At 37.6% G+C, this 21,065-nt stretch overlaps 1 protein-coding gene across 1 annotated transcript in view; it reads right to left on the bottom strand.

Annotated features, from left to right (window-relative positions):
• Nucleotides 1–1,106: 1,106 nt before the first annotated feature.
• YTHDF3 (YTH domain family, member 3) overlaps nt 1,107–21,065 on the bottom strand; it is a 22,486-nt gene continuing 2,527 nt past the window's right edge. Inside the window, exons 2-4 of the mRNA XM_009995543.1 lie at nt 18,189–18,274; nt 15,220–16,812; nt 1,107–2,080 (exon numbers count right to left, since the gene is read on the bottom strand). Of these exons, the coding sequence (XP_009993845.1) occupies nt 2,057–2,080; nt 15,220–16,794 (1,599 nt within the window). The 5' untranslated portion in view covers nt 16,795–16,812; nt 18,189–18,274 and the 3' untranslated portion in view covers nt 1,107–2,056. The remainder of the gene's footprint in view (nt 2,081–15,219; nt 16,813–18,188; nt 18,275–21,065) is intronic.

Here is a 21,065-nt window from a genome sequence, read left to right as displayed (position 1 = left end):
ACTTCTGTGCATTTTCACAAGATATTTTTGTAACAAAGAAGCAGGAACATGCTGATCCCTCTAAGGATCATCAGAAGGTCTACATTCTTGGGACTAACAACACTGACCTTTGCCAACTCAACTGATCAATGACAGTTGGAATAATAGGCAGTAATCCATAAATCAGCCAAGATGAGGGAAACAAATAGCTGTACAACCTGTTAGCAAGAAACAGAAATGCGTGGAAGCAGCCATTTTTGGGCTCAAGCCAAACTTAACAGGGTTTGAGTTTGAAACTTTTACCTCCTAGTCTCCTTTTACAATGGGCACTCTTATCCCTCCCTTACCCACTTGCTATTCGTTACACTTCTGTATTTAAGTGAGATTGCTTCTTTTCTCAAAATATGGGAGAGGCTTCCCTTTTGAGCTTCCAGAAAACTGGCAGTAAAAATTAAGATTCTTATTTGCTACTCCACAGTCTCAAGCAGTATTTTAAATAACGAGCAAGAAATAAGTGTGTACTGAACTTCTTGTGTTTGAAACATTAAAAGAGTGGAAGGAGCTTAAGAAGAAAGTAAAATATAGCAAAATAGTCTATATTCAAAACAAACCTTTGCCACTTCAGCTCCAGAAGTTCAATTGCCAGAATCTGTAAACGTAGGACTTGAAACACAATATAAACATCTGTGTTGGACAGTAAGACATGAAACATATTCACATAATCTGTGGTATTGCTATTTTAAGCTATAACATATCTGACTTCTACACTGCTGTTCTAAAAAGAGAAAGCTATCCTTGGAGTTTGGTACAGGCTGTTCAGTATTTTGTACAGTCAATACACCCGCTTAACATTTTTTTTTAATATTCTCTTCCAGCAGATAGAATGTGTTGCTGTATTAATTGGAACAAAATATGTAATTTTTAGAAATTAATAACTAGTATAGAACTACCCAGCTTAATGTGTATTCTAAAATTCTTGTTGCATGGTTCTAACAAAAATCATGTTAACATGGCCATGAATGTGTCATCTCCATGGATCAAAGTATTCTTCTCAAAATATTTGTTATTTGGGGAAAAGAACACCTAGATGTTGGGACAATGAACAAAAACATTTCAGAAACAGAGTATATGCTTGCTAAACAAGAATTATGTTTATTTAGCTAGTGAATCACCTAGAGGAGTAAATTTTCACTTTCATGATAGCAATCTGTCAGGCTTGCAAACACCCAGAAATAGGAATTAAAGATTATTTTAAATGTAGTTATAAAGGTCATAAAAAGTCTGATTTAGACTGAGGTACATTTACTCAAAACTGAGAATCATTGAGTGGTAGCAAACAAACAGTTCCTCAGACAAATGCACTTTTTTCAGTATACATGTTACAGAAAAAAATGAAAGAAATGTGCATTAACTGGTGGTGTCCACCAAGCTGCATATGAATATTCTCTTACACCAAACAGTTTGAAACAAGGGAAATGTCATTCTAATATAATTTTATGTTACGTTTCATTTGGCTAAATTGCAGCTTAAAGTTGCTTTGCCATATTAAAAGATTACTACAATAATTTTCACATGAACATTTAGACTTGAGTTTTACTCCAGGACTAAATATGGCATGATTTGCTTTTAATCTGTTGAATAGCTAAAAACTGACAATTAAAAAAACTACAACAAAGAAAAAATTAAGTTGAAGCAATGTGAATCTCACATCATTGAACCACTTCTAATGGTTAAATGTTAGTATTTAACAAATTCAAAGAGTTAATGAATCCTTGCATTCGTTCAGTCTCCTGTGCCTTAGCTAGGATGCATAAATACAAAAGACAGCAGATACTGGTAAAAGCTTCAGGACAGAAAGTGCTTGACGAAGGTACAGTTCTCAAGTGTGTTTGGTGAGAGAGTATAAGGGCAGATGCACTGATGAGAACCATTACAAGAAGAGTCAATTTTGTGTTAAGTGTTCAAAGATGTCACCTTAAGCAGAAAAAAAGCTTTAATAACGTCTTCTTGGACATATTAGGCATTTCCAGAGTCTACATCATTAGTGTTGTAATTCTAGCAGGACATCTCTGTATAGTTATTGTTTGTTTCTATTTCTCTCCTGAAAAAAACAAAAACAGAAAGGAAAATCATATTAATATACACACTTCAACATTATCTGCTTTCCTCAAATTACAGCAGTTGCATTGTTTGCATTTTCTCTAAATCAGACAACAACCTTTCAAGAAAAAGCTTCTCTTTTTTTCATGAGCATGAAATACCTAGTTCAAGTCAACTTCCTAAAAAGAAACACGATACATCAAACCAAAAGTCAAATGTTTTTAAGAAAAAAAAAGCCATGAAGGTTTTATAATGTTACAGTTAAATCACTTCAAATAAAATATATTGCACAAAGTTAACTGAGTAAGAAGACAAAGGCATCTACAAGCAAGGCAAGAAAGCAGCACACTAAATCTTCTGCTTGTCAAAAAGAGCTCTGCATGAATTAAATATTCTATTCTCCATCCATTATATCCCTGAAAAAGTAAAGATCATATTCCCATGTATTTCATTCAAAGCCCACTGTAATCAGATGTTTTGGTGCACTTAATTAAGTTCAAAAGGTAAATGAAGAAGTTAGCCTAGCACTTCCTTCTCATACAGACACATCACTCAAATGGCAAGAATTACAAATATTTTTTACAAATTGCTTTTTATAACAAAATGCAAAACCAGTGAGGTAGGAATGGCTGGAAAAAAAACCTCACTTGAATACAAGGCTGAGTTGCAGTCAACACCACCTTTCCCACAAAGCCCTCACAGCATTGTGAGATGTTGCATTTGGTGTAAGAGAACAAAGTGTAATCTCTGTAATACAAACAATGATAAACAACTTTGTATGGTTAAGGGTTAAAATATTAATTGTCCTGTATCTCTATCAGGGACTAACAAATTCTTCTTCTGTATTAAAAGTCTAGCAAAGTAACTAACATTTTCAGTGCTTTACCATGATCCTCTGTTTTCTTCACTTAGTTAAAAATAGACTTAGGCATTATTACTACCTCTAGGAGAAATATAGAAACAGATCAGTAAACTTTATCTCCTTATCTTCATTACAAATCTTCTAGAGTGTAAAAACACACTGTAGTTTGACTCCAAGATCCAATAGCATTTCCTTTCTTAATATGTACAACTGAACACATTATAGAAATGGTTTAAAATACCTTCATAGAAGAGAGGTAGGTTTCATCCCTCATTTAAAAAGAGAACACAAAACTAATTTCCAGTATTTTTTTTATTATTGCATTACACAGCATGTTATAAATGGAACACACACTTAGCAGGAAAAACCAAAATAAACCAGGAGGCATCTGAACAATGATATCAAAACCACTCTGTATCTGATTCCATGCTGAAACTTTATAATGCTAGACACTATCAAGTGCAACTTAGCATATGAAAACAAATTCTCCCAAAAAGACAGTACAATGAAAGAAGAGGATTATGTAGCATTTATACTGGTAATTAGAGTACAGCTCATGATCTAGTCCTGTCCAAGACAGATCTTAAGAGCTGCTTGAGGATGACCACCAAAAAAGTTAATCTTGTGCAGAGCTCCTGGTCACTAATCAGCAGCTCATGGTCCCAGCAGCTCTGTATCTAAGACTCTTCATTCTCTAGAGTAGAACCTCAATAAGTTTAAAGCGAGAACAATACTTCCACTATTATGCTAGGAAACATTTTTTCCTAGTTCAAAGAGACATGACTAGTATTTGCATAGTAAGGTACGATTTTTAAAATACGAGATTGATACTATCAGTCATTAATACAAACTGGTATGTTAAGATCGAATAGTGCATGTCTAGGCTGAAAACAGATGATCACTGGCCCCATGCCTCACTATGCATGTAAGGCATTCAAAAATAGCCTGCTCACACACATCTCAAATTATTCCTCTACTATTAGCAGACTTCAGCTGAAAGAACTGCACAAAGTGCTGAAAAACACTATTGTGATATTAAGTAGTAGCCTATGAAATGGCAGTGTTAAATAATAAAATGTCAATATTTTAACAATTTTAAATACCCCCTACATACAATAATTAGTTCCTACCTGCAAGTTTTACATATGTGACCACTGAGTCAAGCTGTTTAGAAAGCCTTTCTCTGCACTGCAAACTGCTGCACAGTAAATTCACCAACCTTTGTGCAGCCCCTGAACTCAGCATACATTTCAGTTGATAAAATTCAAATCTCCAAGTTACATGTTACTACATTTATTTTTAAATACTTTACAGAAACATTTGACATTTTTCAACGGAAGTGGACTGTACATTCTTCAGATATTGGTATCAGTAACATCTGGCACTCTGTACAGCTAAATAGAGAGAGGAAACCTGATCTATTCAAACTGCAGGTAGTGGTATTAAACTCAAAAGCAAACTTAAATCCCCTATAGCTCTGTGTCAGATAACACTCACCACCACTGCCTTCTCTCTCAAAAAGTATTAATCTTCTTTTTGGGGTGGCTTTTGTTTGGTGGTTTGTTTTTATGTAAACAGTGATTATGGACAAACTAGCAGAAAACTTAGCTCAAGCAGGTTTCCACCATCAGAGTAGAGGAAGTTTCCAGTGTACCAAGTAGATTCCACCACATTTCCCTTTCATGTAATATCTCATCTCTTACATTCAGATGAATCACACAGAATCACAGAATCTTAGGGGTTGGAAGGGATCTCGAAAGATCATCTAGTCCAACGCCCCTGACAGAGCAGGATCACACAGGAATGCATCCAGGCGGGTTTTGAATGTCTCCAGAGAAGGAGACTCCACAACCTCTCTGGGCAGCCTGTTCCAGTGCTCCGTCACTCTCACAGTAAACAAGTTTTGTCTGATGTTTACATGGAACCTCCTATGTTCCAGTTTGCACCCATTGCCCCTTGTCCTACCACTAGACATCACTGAAAAAAGCCTGGGTCTGTCCTCCTGACACTCGTCCTTAACGTATTTATAAACGTTAATGAGGTCACCCCTCAGTCTCCTCTTCTCCAAGCTAAAGAGACCCAGCTCTCTCAGCCTTTCCTCATAAGGCTTCATCATCTTTGTGACTCTGTGCTTCCCTGTCCTTGAACTGAGAGGCCCAGAACTGGACACAATATTCCAGATGCGGCCTCACCAAGGCAGAATAGAGGGGGAGGAGAACCTCCCTTGACCTACTAACCATATCCTTTCTAATACAGCCCAGGATGCCATTGGCTTATTGGCAATCTTAGGGGTTGGAAGGGATCTCGAAAGATCATCTAGTCCAACGCCCCTGACAGAGCAGGATCACACAGGAATGCATCCAGGCGGGTTTTGAATGTCTCCAGAGAAGGAGACTCCACAACCTCTCTGGGCAGCCTGTTCCAGTGCTCCGTCACTCTCACAGTAAACAAGTTTTGTCTGATGTTTACATGGAACCTCCTATGTTCCAGTTTGCACCCATTGCCCCTTGTCCTACCACTAGACATCACTGAAAAAAGCCTGGGTCTGTCCTCCTGACACTCGTCCTTAACGTATTTATAAACGTTAATGAGGTCACCCCTCAGTCTCCTCTTCTCCAAGCTAAAGAGACCCAGCTCTCTCAGCCTTTCCTCATAAGGCTTCATCATCTTTGTGACTCTGTGCTTCCCTGTCCTTGAACTGAGAGGCCCAGAACTGGACACAATATTCCAGATGCGGCCTCACCAAGGCAGAATAGAGGGGGAGGAGAACCTCCCTTGACCTACTAACCATATCCTTTCTAATACACCCCAGGATGCCATTGGCTTATTGGCTACAAGGGCACATTGCTGGCTCATGGTCATCCTCCTGTCCATCAAGACCCCCAGGTCCCTTTCTGAGCAAAATCCTTGCCCCAACTCTTGCCATGCTCTTGCATAAAAGCATCACTGGTCAATTTAACTTCCTTGACAAAGGCCAGCTTCCCTTCAGAACCAACCATGGTAAGGTTACCTGGCTTTAGGTGGAGTTTATGAGCAGAATGTGGAAATTAAGTAAAATTAAAATTAGAGCAATGTGGGAATGCATCAGGTGGTTAAAGTACCTTCCAACTGCAGACCATTCTAATAACTTTCTAAACAAACTGACAAGACCAAGTAAAGGTGAACTTAAAAATGCCTAGGCCTTGAAAACACACATGGATCTAGTGCAAACAAAAACTTGGTCTGAACTGCAAGGCTGACTTGCCATATGCATTTATCTGAATTCAGGGCATTAGTCATTTATTACCATATTTAACAAAATCTCTATGCTATCAAAATTTCAAAATTCATAGCAATAAAAATGTTTCCTTATTTGAAAGAAACTACTGAGATGCACATAACACTAACTTCCAGAACTTTTTTGTCAAAAAGAAGGAAAATTAAAAAGCCTAATTTTGAATAGCAAAAATTCAAATTGTAGCTAACAATAACAAGCTTCTACAATGCTCAGTTGTTTTGGGTTTTTTTCTTGCTTTTTGTTTGTTTGTTTGTTTTTACAAGATCCCACAAGCTGAAGCTTATGATGAAGGAAGAGAGACCTGGAAGAAATTTTGCTTTTTTACAGAAGTTGCACATGCACGCATTTCCAAGTGTCCATTTTGAAAGCTATCCAGGACTGCAAACTTGCAAAAGCTAACTGCAGATGGTTTCCACATGCACTTACTTCCAACACAACCAGCAACACTTGCAAAAAACCCTCTAGAATTTTCCCAAACTTTTGCATCTTGCTGCAATATTAAAAATATACATGCCTGAAGCTGTCTACTTTGCCCCTCTTCCAAAAGGCATTCTCACAGCAGCTCCAGAAGGGAATGTGCACCACATCTTAGTTGCTTCACTGCAAACTGTGATTTAATCTTCAGCTTAAAAGTCCTGCTCATCTGCAATGTAAGCTAACATGTCAGACTGCATTCTGTGAAGTGAGGCACAGGCACACATCTCCTCTGCCAACTCCACTGCGTAGGCAGAAACACCTGGCAGAGGCAGAACAGACAGCTGTAGAGGTGCTGAAAAGAAGCCCCAGCAAAGTTCATGAAATCTCACTTACTAATGGCATCAGCCATAATCTGCAGTTTATTACACCCCAGTGTACCATTACAGCTATGACAGTGTAAACATTGACCTTAGTGCTTAAGAACCACAATGAAAAACAGATTACCAAGAAAACTGAAAAGTGATAGAAATAGTTTACTCAGTTTATAACAAGGATCTCACTGGCTGTTAACATGAACTCCACTGCTGAAACTTTAAAATTGTCTGAAGTGAAGGTCCTTCTTAACTTCTCACTCTTGGATTTCACACTAGACAGGGTAAATCTGCTAAAGATAGATTAGCCCAAAATCAGATAAAAATATTTAAGTACATTTTTATGAAATGCACTTCTGGGAATTCTGGGAAGATGGGAGGGTAGAATCAGATAGGAGGGATCCCTAGAAGCTTTACATGTACCTAGACATTTTTCCTGTGGAGATGCCATCCCTTCCCTAAACATTTATCTTCTATTCTTTATTCCAACATGAAAACTACTAGGCACAAATCAAAAATCAAAGCCAACATAGGAAGTCAAACAAGGTTTTACAACTTCAGAGCACCTCTTTCTCCCAGTAAGCTTTATGGAGTAATATTCATCTGATACCCTGCTGCTGATGATGATCATTTGAACTCCAGACACTAAATAGGGCTTTCAAGCATATAAATATTAAGAAAGCCTGAAAAGCTACACGACCTAGACTTCTAATTTATGTATTCTGCTTATTAGTTTTGATGGCATTTTACTTATTTCAGTCTTTTAAACATAGTTAGCAACAGCAAAAATGTGCACAAGTTACAGTAAAAAGGTAAATAAATTTCAATTTGAGCAGACATGCACTGTTAGTAGCACATGGAGAGACCATATTAGTTTATTATGATAACAATAAAAGCAATAAGAACTTAATCCTGATCTGAAATTCCATAGCTCACTAAATAACACTCAGAAGGCAGAGGTGCGAAAAGAAACTTTAAAGATACCATATGACAACACACAAGGAAAGCCTCTGCAGAAACCAAGTTTGAACTCCATGAGGCAAAAAGCCCTTCCAGTCTTGTTTTCCCAGGTGGATGACTTCACTGATGGATTGGCCAATTCTAACTACCAGTAGCAAGTGCTGTACATTGTACATTTTGAAATATCAGACTTTAATTAGCTACAAGACAGCCATTTCAGCTAGTTCATTAAAAATAAAATAATAAAAACCCAACAAATGTCTAGATCCTCATTACTGCTTGTTAACAATATCCACAGTATAACATCAGATTTTGAATACTGTCAACAACAGGTAGTTTCTAACTGCATCTACAGCAATTTGCACTCAATGATAATCACTGTCCTAGCAAAGGGAGCAAAAAGATTGACCTTTGTTAATTTTTCTCAGACATTCATGGACATCAGCAATATCTCATCTAATAGTAGCCTTGGAAGGGAAACGAAACCCACTGCATGGCCTACAAAATACAGTGGGGAAGAATTTCTCAGACAACTTTTCTTTAAGTCTTACCACTCATGCTCTTTGCATATGTATAACTCAAATTCCACTCTGCCATAAGATTAACTTATTTTGGTTTCCATTCTATTGTATATGAAAGAGCAATGAATGTGCAAGTTTATGCTTACTTTTTCACAGCTTACTGTAATCCCTAGGTACAAAAGCAAAACAATAATTTTAATTACCTGTCAATATTAAGTACAGTACCAGACTTCTGAAAAGGTGCTTTAGAAAGAACTGGGCTCATACAGCTTCATCACCTGATACAAATTTTTGTAATATATATAGTTTTCTACTAGATTAATCAGAAGGTTAAAGCAAATCAATTTTGATACAAAATGTAAACAATCCTAATTCAATTAAATATACAGAATCACCTTTACCAGATATGCAAGATCTGTTCTAAAGTGCCAGTTTTACCAGCAACATATTACCAGCAATCTTCACTCAAGTTTCTGCTAACTAGCCCATCTGTGTGGCATGAATCAATGAAGCAAGGCTCAAGTACTGCATGCAGTCAACACAGGTTGCAACTTCCTTGCAATATGCTGATGTAGATCTTCCCTACAAGCTGCAAGAAAAGCATCAAGTATTCTAGGTAATTTGTTCTTAATAGAGCAGTGCAAACTGAGGAGTTGTAGCAGGAAGCAGAAGGCTGCTGCATGATTTTTAATAGCTATTTGTTTATATTCAAGAGACTTAGTATTACTCCTTCGCATTAAAAATCACAACTCAAAAGACATGGCATTTAGAAAAGGTGGAGCTGTTACAGATCCAGGTCACTTCAAGTTTGAAGTCTTGTCTTAGGCAGCTACCTTCATATGTAAGAACACTAAAGAATTAAAACACCAAATGTTATTGCTTTCTTAATCGTTAAGGTAAACCATTTGGTTGACATTCCTAGCTTTTCCAATAGGGGTCCCTATTTTACAGGAGATACTGGTCTTCAAGTCCCAGAGTCCAAGAATTTTAATCCACTCTGCACTAAGCCATAGGCTTGACTTTGCAGAAAGAAATTTCAAATGAATAAGAAAAACTCAACAAAATCCATACAAGTGCTACTATCAACTAAGACTGCCTTTGAGTATAATTACATTCCATCTCTTTCATGCAACAGTCCAAAATTACGCTTTCCCTGTTGCAGCATCTTGTCCCTTCTCCGAGAAAGCCAGGCCACACCACTACACACTTACACAGTAATTCTGTATAGTATCACTTTTTAACATCAAATTCTCTCCATCCTATCCCCAATCTGTAAAAAATTCTAGACACTAATTCTGAACAGAAACAACTGACTCTACCAAATGCACAGAAAACAAGCACATTTGAAATCCATGTGCCCAAAACAAGAGAACTTGCAGGTCATTTTTCAGTGTCTCCGGAAGACTGAAGATGCAAAAGCAAAATAAGATACTGTAAATAGGCCCACTATCACGGGATGAAAATTCCGGATCAGTATGTCTAATATTATTATAGCTGCAAATAATCCTCTTCTCCTCAACCCATACATACATATTCATCATGCAATCATCAAGTGCAAAAAAAAGTCTTCCGTTTCTACTTTGACCCTATTGTCAGACCTGAGACATATTAATTTATAAAGATGAAACTGTAGATACACATCCAAGTTCAAAGAAACTGCCAAATAACGGCCACTGAAACATCACCAAAACAATATAGGAAATGCACAACTTTCTCAGAAGATGCTACATAACCTGTTTTATGTAGTGTTTTGAACATCTTTTATATGTACATACACAAACTTTATAAAGGTGTCTGGTACAACTGTCATCTAACTACATTAAAAATGTTAGTTAACAACCTGTTTTCACTGATTCACACAAGGACTGTGGATGCACCTTTATCTGACTTGGTTAGGGGGGTAAGGAGTGTCTACAGTTCACTCTTAATGGATGTTTTCTCGCTTCTTCTTTCATTTAATATATTTTTAAGAAATATCAAATCAAGAATAAAGTCAGCAATGTCCTAGAATGGAAAGGAATTGCACTGCTTAACACTGCAGCCTAACTATAACCCAAATATTAGAGAAACAGAAGTTACATTAGTATCAAAATGGGAAGAAAAAAAATGAAATTACTCCTTTTGAGAGTTTTAGCTGGATCAGCATTCCTATTGCAAGATACGTAGTAAAACAGGAGAAAACTAACTTTTTAAATGCTTATTTTCCTGCCATTTAAAGGCTTTTGGAAAAGTAAAAAACTCCAAATGCAAACTAGATACACACCAATATAGTGAATTCCTCTGTTTTTGCCCACGGATTAAAAATATTTTTCTGAACTATCTCACTAGGGAGACCATCTAACTCATTCTGCAGTTGCATGGAAACATGACTTTTTTTTTTTTTTTCCATTGTATGCTACAAAAGTAGAATTCTGCACTATAAAGCAACTAATTGTAGGACAACAGGTACTGGAGGCTAACGAGCCACCATATGAGGGCAAGGAAAGTGAAATCTTCCAATATCTGGGTTTTTAAACACATCAACATTTCATTTTGATCCATACAATTCACTGAAGATCAAGCGTATAACTACTATTACAGACTTTTTTCTTTTTAATACATTTTATTGTCCAAATGTAATTATGTCCTCTTAAATGTCATTATCTTAAGAATTTGGTTCCATTTTTTTAGACCTTATTGCTACTGCTTTCTATTGAAAGAAAATCAAGCATGGTTGTAAGTAATCTGCACACAAATATCCACATTTAAAACCACAAAGCAGTAGTTCAAACTAAGGACTAATACACTCTCAGATTATTTCAATATACTACGGACAGAACTCATGAGAAACATCACTGATTTCTTTGCTCCTTTGGTGAAAGATTACTGCACTTGAACATTTAAAATAAGCCGCTGGAACCTGAGCCATAAGAAAGATGTGAATGATTACTGCACAAATCTGTTACCAGCCTCAATTGTAGATACCTTACCTATACCAGGGTCACATCAAAAAGTGGTAGATAACTAGACTTGTAATATTTACACTTAAAGAGATGATTCACAGTAATTTGCAAGTAATCTTTATCAAATGGCAAAGTTACTGATGTTTCACCTTCATCACAGATTATTCACTGCACTTTTGTAAGTATATAGCCATACTTTAATACAACATACTGGTAGATCATATTCAAAATTAATTATTCATCCCCTGAGTTGTTAATATTAAACTTTGATAACCAATTATTTTAAAATAAGTTAGCTGGAATGATGAACAGTTATAAAGTAAATTAAATCCATAAATCACATGCTGTTTACCATATTTAGATCACTTGATGTAGGAAAGTTAGTTACCACCTATGCAAAAACAAAATATCAACTGAACTTTAAGGAACATGTAAATGGCTATTGCTGCTTGACACATTCAATATTTTATTAAAGCAATAAGCACATTTTCCATGACAGAAACACTGGAAAAAAGTTATTGTCACAGCTGCCAAAGGAAACTGTTATGAACTTAATTTACACAGCTCTACCAACAATAGAAAGTGCATTAATTTAAATAAAGCTTCATAAAAGCCCAGCTGGCACTAAGTAACAAAGGATTACTCAACCATAAACCAGAGCTTACAATACTAATTATTACATTTCCAAATTACTATTGAATCATAAAATAATAAACAATTGTATGTTTATAATTCAAAGACAGGTTGCACACTGTGTGATTAAAAAAAAAGAAAATTAGGGGTTTAAAATCAGAACTCAACCACAAGAGAATGAAATCTTCCTAGTGTCTTTGTAGTGACGGAAGACACAGCAAAGGCAGAGTGACTGAATGCCTTCTTGCTTCAGCCTTCACTGCAAGAGCCTACCCTCCTGAATCCCAGACCCTGGACATAATAGATAAGGTCTGGAGAGAGGAAGACTTTCCCTCAGTACAGGAGGACAAGGTCAGAGGCCACTTAGCCAAACCTGACATCCATAAATCCACAGGCCCTGATGGGATGCATCCACAAGTTCCAGAAGAGCTGGAATATGTTATTGCTAGGCAACTCTCCATCATCTTTGAGAGGTCAGGGAAAAAAGAAAAGGTGCCCGAGGACTGGAGAAGGGCTAATGTCATTCTAATCTTCAAAAAGGGCAAGAAGGAAGACCCAGGGAATTACAGGCCAGTTAGTCTCACATCCATCCCTGGTAAGGTGTTGGAAAACATTGTTCTGGACATCATGGCTGAACACGTAAGGTCATTCTCCCCCTATACTCTGCCCTGCTGAGGCCACAGAGGAGTTGGACTAGATGATCTCTAGAGAGCCCTTCCAACTCAGACAGTTATAGGATAAAAACTCTCAAAAACTGTCATTAGTTTAACTTGGATTTCCTGTATCTTAAGTACATATGATGAGGCAGCTCATTCTGGAGGTCATCTTTAAGCACATGGAAAAGAAGGTTATCAGGAGTAGCCAGCCAGATTTACCAAGAGGAAATCAGGCTTTATTAATCTGTTATCTTTCCATGATGTTGTGAATGAACAGGTAGATGCAAGGAGACCAGTGGATGTAGTGTACCTTGATCTAAGCAAGGCTTCTGACACAGTCTCCCATTATATCCTCATGAACAAGTTCAGGAAGTGTGGGGTAGAAGAGTGGATAGTGAAATGAATGAAGAACTGGCCAAACAATAGAGCCCAAAGACTCACTACAATCAATGGTGCAGAGTCCACCTGGAGACCTGTAGCTAGTGGAGTCCCCCAGGAATCAGTACTGGGTCCAGTCCTGTTCAACATCTTCATCAACAACCTGGATGACGGGACAGAGTATCCTCAGCAAGTGTGCCAATACGAAACTGGGAGGATTGGCTGATTCACCAGAAGGCTGTGCGACCACTCAGCAAGATTTGGACAAACCGGAGAGCTGGGCAAAGAGGAACCTAATGAAGTTCAACAAGAATGACTGAAGAGTCCTGCATCTGGGAGGAAATAACATCATGCACCAATACAGATTAGAGGATGACCTGCTAGAAAGCAGCTCTGTGGCAAAGGACCTTGGAGTCCAGGAAAACAAGTTATCCATGGGACAGCAATGTGCCCTTGTGGCCAAAGTCAATGGTATCCTGGAGCACATAAGGAAGAGTGTGTCCAGCAGGTAGAGGGAGGTTCTCCTCCCTCTCTACTCTGCACTAGTGAGACCACATCTGGAGTATTATGTGCAGTTCTGAGCTCCCCAGTTCAAGAAGGACAGGGATTTACTTGAGAGAGTCCAACAGAGGTCTACAAGGATGATGAAGGGACCAGAACATCTGTCTTATAAGGAAAGGCTGAGAGACCTGGCGCTGTTTAGTCTAGAGAAGAAGACTGAGAGGGGATCTCATTAATTTACATAATTATCTGAAGGGTGGGTGTCAGGAAGGAGGGGCCAGTCTCTTTTCAGTCATGCCCTCTGATAGAACAAGGGGCAATGGATGCAAGCTAGAGCATAGGAAGTTCCACCTCAACATGAGGATGAACTTCTTTACTGCAATGGTTACAGAGCACTGGAACAGGCTGTCCAGAGAGGTTGTGGAGTCTCCTCTGGAGACTTTCAAGACCTGTCTGGATGCTTTTCTGTGTGACCTGCCCTAGATTCTGTGGTGGTCCTGCTTTGGCAAGGGGGTTGGACTTGATCTCCAGAGGTCACTTCCAACCCCTAATATTCTGTGACTCTGTGGTCGAGGTGTATCTCAAATTCATTTACAAAGAGAAAACCTCACTAGACATGCAGCTCTAAAGTAATTTTTTATGATTCATCACAAGACAAATTTGTACGATGCTGTAAAAGAGTCAATGCTTACTACAATGCAAGTATTTTCACAAGTATGTTTTCTCCCAATAGTACTGGGAAAGGTAACTGATAACAGAGAAATGCAGAGTTCAGTACTGGAGTCATACAGACTGTATGTTTCCCTGAAGATTTTAAAGGAAACAGTAATGTTATTTTATTACACCAATATGCATAATTACAGTCATCTAGTTAAGAGATCTACCACATGCTGAATGTAGTCCTTTGAATTTTAAGTTTAGCATACATAGAAACACTACTAATATTCTATTTTACCCCCTCTTAATTATATTTTGTGGCTTTTACCTACTATAGTGGAAATAAAACCACAAATAAAACATATTAGCTTCCTTTTTTTGTTGTTCCTTTTTTTTTAGGAAATGCACTATCAGAAAAGTCCAAAGAATGATTCTGACACTGTACAAGTCATTACTGTATCACTTCTGTGTTACAAAATTGTACAAAAGACATTGAATCAAGGGTAAAACCTGCCTTTCACTGCAATAATGCTTTCAACGTTTTCCTTAAAGCAACATTTGAACTGAACTCTTATGTTAAATAAAATCATCTTCTCCTGTAATTTCAGATCCTTTTTTTTTTGACATCCGGAAACCATAAAAAATCTAAACTAGATGACTTCAGTTACAGATAATACGCTAGATTTGGTTTTTGTTTACTTTGAAGAGTAACACGTCAGAAGGCTGCTTATGACAGCCTGTGTTAGTACTGTGGTTAAAACACATGCCTGTGTTGACCAAACAAGTTAAAAGAACTTAACTCTTCTCATTAAGAGCTGGTTATATCAAGTACAGACCCTTTAGGTAAAACACACCACATTCTGCTTCACTCACACAAAGAAATTCCAGTTGTATGAGAAATGAGAAATAAGGTTTCCAAACCCTGCAAAACCAGGAGAGCTACTATAATGACATTGATTTCTTACCCTACGCATGGCTTCCTCCTCCTCTTGACGCTTCTCATAATGTGCAAAGTCATCAAAGATTGAGGTGGTATGCTTGAAAGTAGCAATTATTTTAAGCACTTGCTTGGCTTTTTCTAGGGGTACCTCTTGAGTGTCCCTCGAATTGGTAACCGGTTTGTTGTCATTGTTTTCCAAGCGAATATGCCGCAGTTGATTATTGGGAACGTCTTTGACAAAGATCCATTTGACATCAAACTTCCCCTTCCACTTATCCTGAGACCAGACACCAGCATATGCATTGTAGTCCACAACAGACTTCATCTCAGCCACTCCACAAAAGTGTCCACTGCCATTCACACTGAAGAGTAAATAGAGTGGGCCTTTTCCATTCAGGGAACGGTAAGCAGCATCCAAGCGCTTATTACCATGTTCAGTACTACACCAGATAGAGTACTTAATGGAGCGATGAATATCGTCCTCTGAATAACTTTTGATTATAAACACACGTCCATTCTTCAGATTCCAATCGAAGTCTTTGGGATTGTAGTTGTTTATGGCCTTTAGTTTCTCCAGGACTGGGTGCACTTCTGCACCAGAAGGTGAGGAGCTGACAGATACAACACCTAAACCAAAGTTCTCACTACCAGCTCCATTGTTCTGGCTGAAGCCCACACCCCTATTACGAGGAGCTACCCAACGGTTTTGCAGCTGTTGCTGCTGCAACTGGTGAGGCTGGGCCTGCTGCTGAGGTCCTTGTTGCTGTTGCGGTTGTTGTGGCTGAGGCTGCTGTTGAGGCAGTTGGCTTTGCACCAGTGGTGGTGGTTGAATTAATGGCTGAGGCTGCTGGATTATAGTCTGAGGAGGCAGTACTGGTTGGGCTGGGGGTGCTTTTACCACAGACCCTTTGTCATCCCAAGTTCCAATATTCATGTTGTGTTTTATAGGTGGTGGTGGTACAGCAGGGCCCCCGATGCCTACATTACCTTTAGGCTTGAGTTTCGGCTGAGGTTTAGCAGGCTTCCTTGCAATAGCAGCCCATGAGGTTGGTTTTGGTGCTGAACTGCTAACTGGGGGCACGCTGTTTGCTGCAATGCTTGTCATACCTGTACTGCTCAGAGCTGAACCTACAGTTTTTGTTACAGCAGCTGTCATATCTCCACCAATTTTCAGTCCAGTCATGCCTTGCTCAATGCTGCTAATCCCAGGCACCTTGTTCAGAGTATCGCTGCCAAATCCAGCCTGTCCATCTGCTATGGCTCTCCCAAGAGAACTAGGTGGGTAGCCATAGCTGCTGCTGTAAGCAGAGCTTTGCGTTGATTGTCCCTGAGATCCACTTGTCCCCCATGTAGAGAAGTCAGCATTCCCAGGAAAAAAATTAAATCCATGCTGCCCAAGAAATGGAGGGGTATTTCCTAATGCCCCAGGTTGACTAAATACACCATCGGGTATGTAATGGTGTTCACCATTACTCATCTGTCCATAAGTTGTCAAGTATGGCATTGGAGGGTCACCTGCAGTTGACCATGCTGCTTCGCCTAAAGAGTATGGAAATCCAATGGATGGAGCATAATAACTAGGCATGTATGGGTCTGACATTGGTGGATAGCTGTTACTCTGCAAGAAAATAAAAACAAAATTCAGCAATACAGACAATTATGCCCAGGGAAAAAAAAACAAAAAAAACCAAAACAAAACAACACAGTCCAAAACATTTTTAAGGATTACATGAAAGCATTTGTAACTTCCACCATTCTTTCCAATGTAAAGCATGAAGAAAATATGTTAGATATGGCCACTTTTTCCTCAAGAGACTTTTTCAAAGCACAAAAGAGCTCCTTTTTTATTATATATCATCTTTATTTTCAGTTACTTTTGAGTGCTTCGATGTCAACAGTATCAAGAAAATAACAAGCTACATTAAAAAACAAATAATAACTGCAGTTTTATAAATACAGAAAAATAGCTGCAAATATAATTTAGTTTTGGTATTCTTGTCAAATTTTTCACTTCTAACTGGAGACACCTGCCAGAATATTATAGTGAAACAGATGCAAGGATGCCTTTTTGTTTCAGGAGGAACAAGAATCAAACCGTAACGTTTCCACACTATTGCAAATAGGCATTAAGCACAATCCGTGGTCCAGCAGAACAAAGTTTTCAGATTCCACTCCAAAAACACCTGGGAAACAACAGCATTTACTTCTTAAGAAGAAAGATCTCCAAAATATTTGAAGGGCTACCCCCATTTGACTTCTGATGTTGTTTTGGGGAAAAAACTGCCCACGATCATCCTCTAGCTGATGCCTCCTTAATGTTGTATCATTTGAAAAAAAAAAAAAAAAAAGGTAAGCAAAATTCTCAAAGCCTTTTAATAATTTGCACTCTCTCAAGACTGCTACAACTTACAAATTAAGTTTAATGTAATGCATATTAACTTTTGATACTAAAACAATTCTCAGCTTTGAATATAAGACATTCAATTCCTGGCAGAAGAGTTATACCAAAATGTAGTAACATTAAGCATCAATCTATTACGCCATTAACTGTGAGCTACTTCTACCACCTTCAAGGGAAATCACCTCCAAAAAGTTATCATTTTCTCAGTCCAACTGACACTCTTTGTTTTGAACTGCAACGAATATATGATTATTATATTACAGATTGAAGGTGTGGGGTTTTATTTTGGGGTTTATATTTTGGGTGTTGGGTTTGTTTGGTTTTTTCCCCTCAAGCTTCTTGTAACTCAATCTTTCTGAAGTGAGAGCACAAGTACAAAAACAGAAGACAGCAGAGGATGCTTTTAAACAATGTTCTCCAGAATTATCAAGATTACTTCACCTGTTTAAGATGTCTTACAATATGATATGACAGAAAATTTTATTTCAATGGATATTCAGGCAAGTAGGTAATGCTAAGAAATATCACTGAAAATTTAATTAACTCTGGAAGTCAGCTGAACTCCAAAATGAGCTTCAAGATAGCAAACTTACCTGATTTGTCTGACTACTTAGATATGGCTCAAAATCATCATCATTTACTGCATCCTTTTGATGAATCGAACCGTTTTGTACTGAAACTAAAAGTAAATCAGTATTAGGTACACTCTGAAAAATCTATTATGCACTTTTAATCTAGGTAACTTTTCTTAATTACTTGTATACTGAAATACTTGTGCTTTGCTGAGAACTGAACATATTATTGTTAAGAACTACTTTCTTAAATTTAAAGAAAATAGCTCAATTCTATTGATGATCCCAATCAGATCTCAGGAGAGGTCTGGAAAGATGCCAACCAGAGCAGACTACTTCTGACCGTCCTTTTCTGAGGTCCACAGAGGAGAAACTATAGGCACGCTTTATTTGTACCGGCAGTAAATCCAGCATTTCCAGAAGTACCAGACCAAATGCAAATGTTCAAACCTACCACATCAGACATATTCAATAGGTTCAGGGAAAGCTGCAACATACAACTTTCTCCTGCCAGGAAGAAAGGCAGTTACCTGCCAATACAACCATGAAGGGCACCAATATTAAACTATTTAATTTTGTATTTCCTACATAACTATTATACTGTACTGCATGAGTGGCATCTCTGAAGCTCTGAGGGCACAAAGCGAGGCAGAAAGAAGAGCTAAAGTACCCATGGGTTATTACAGTCCTTTCCCAATGCATAAGCCACTATACGCTGGAATCTCTCCCTACCTGCTCTTCTTGGTTTCCTATTACCTTCAATTTTATCTAAGGCATTACACCTACCTCAGATTTTCCAGATGCCTAAATTACCTGAAGTGTCTCTCTACCCTCCCCCAGGCTACTATTCAAACAAAGCCAAATTGAACAAATGTCTACTAAGTTCCACTATTTCCCATGGTGCCAAGTAGAACAGGGACTTTAACCAGCAATTTGCAATTATACAACTTGAAGATTAAGACCTCTCCTCCAAAATAGCTTCCTGTTTTTCCAAACAGAATTTTTTTGTTATGTATCAAATAGGCTCAGTAAAAAAATATTTATCTATAGTTTTACTGTGATGACAGCATAAAGTTACAACAAACCCAATTTTCTTACAGCTGGAGATGCTGAGTTAGGAGCTGATTCTGTTTTCCCCCTTTTAGCAAAAGCTTCTGAAAAGTACATACAACCATGTAACTAAACTTTCAGCTGTGTTAGAGTTACTGTTTAAGGGTGAGTTTTTTTCTGTTCCATTGGGGGTTATTTAGGGCTCCCAAAGATCACACTGAAAACCAAGTGATGCCTGGATCCAGTCACTTTTTTTTTCATATTTGACTTTAACATCCCTAAAACAAACTGCCTTCAGCGAATTAACCTAGCTGAAAAAAATTACAAAGAAATAGATATAATCCCAAGGAATAACCAAAATTCTGGAAAAATGTATTAACATTAGACAGCAGTAAAAAGGCTAAAAATTAATAATTTAACACAGAACAACAAATTATTTTTTTCAAAACAAGTATCTGGGAAGAAAAAAAGCAACTCATGTACTGAGAATCTTCTTGACATTTTAAAAGGCTCAACACTTGGCACTTCAGTTATTACAAACTGGTACAATGCATTTGTGTACTACCCACCACGAAATGTGACCAGCAATGGTGAGCACAATGCATTTTCACACTTGGTTGAACAATATTCCCAGCTAAATACCCAATTCAAAATAACAGTAGGTGTTAAGGCTTTTTTTCCCTAAGTAGTTTCAGTTAAGGTCATTAATCATCCTGAATTAACACACAATGGTAACCTATTAATGAGATGGAACACTGTATTTCTCTTTATGTTTAGCCCAGTCACACAAAGGATGAACCTCTGAATCTTTTATGCATGTCATGTCTATTACTTAACCAAACAACATGAGAGCACAACTTGCACATAGAATTCTGTTAGAATGAAAAACATAGACAGTGGCATGCAAGTTCTTTAAAAGCATGCAACCACAAATAAAGAAATAAACAGCTGCATGCCAAGACTAGAATCCTATCAAAATTAACCTCCTCATACTCACAGCTAATCTTCATAAAACGTGCATCTGCTGTGTTTATTGTTTCAGAGGTATCTAAAGGTCACTTAAGACAGTATTATTCTTGGTCTGCCATTACAATGAACATAGAAAATGTATTTTATTTCCTATTAATTCTGTATTGAGATCTTAAAGCCAGGGACACAAAATAGTTCTACATTGACATGTTTCCTAGTTAATATACACATTTCGCAGTGAAATAGCATCATCAGAAGTGCTTTTCTTTGGCTTTTCATTCTAACTTTACGTCACGTGTTAATAATGAAGAATGTAGCCCACACAACACATTTAACAAGAGCAACTACATTAAGATATATGCCTCATTCCCAAAATCTCACATTAAGTGTTTGAACTAAACAGGGTAGTGATGAAGAACACTAGCTGAAACTAATCTATGGTTACTAAAAATATCTGTATCAATCCAACACTGAATATACCATACACTTCCGCAAACACTGAAAAACATACAATGTAATTAGATACTGGCAAGAAGCAAGTCATCAAATAAAAAAAACTTAAAGGTTATATTCTTTCAACTGCTCCTATCCTTTGAATAACCACTTCCAAAATGCACAAATGATGGCCAAAGGCATAAGAATAAATTTTTAATTAGAGAAAGCCATTACACCTTGATTAACATGGAGAATAAATACAAAAAGAAACATGTAACATTTCATTCTTGTTTTAAACCTAATGCTTACATTTAAACCTTCTACAAAACCAAAAATTATATATATAATATGCAAGCACAAGTCAGTACTTGCTATCTTTGGTGTACTTTGCTATCATAGGTGTGATACAACAAGCAAAAAAGGAAAAAAAAATTTCAGGAATGC

Source organism: Chaetura pelagica, unplaced genomic scaffold (genome assembly GCF_000747805.2).
Source record: "Chaetura pelagica isolate M959 unplaced genomic scaffold, ChaPel_1.0 scaffold83, whole genome shotgun sequence".
Lineage (NCBI taxonomy): Eukaryota > Metazoa > Chordata > Aves > Apodiformes > Apodidae > Chaetura > Chaetura pelagica.
The sequence above is the reverse complement of the archived record's forward strand: the minus strand, read 5'-3'. Positions and strand labels throughout refer to the sequence as shown.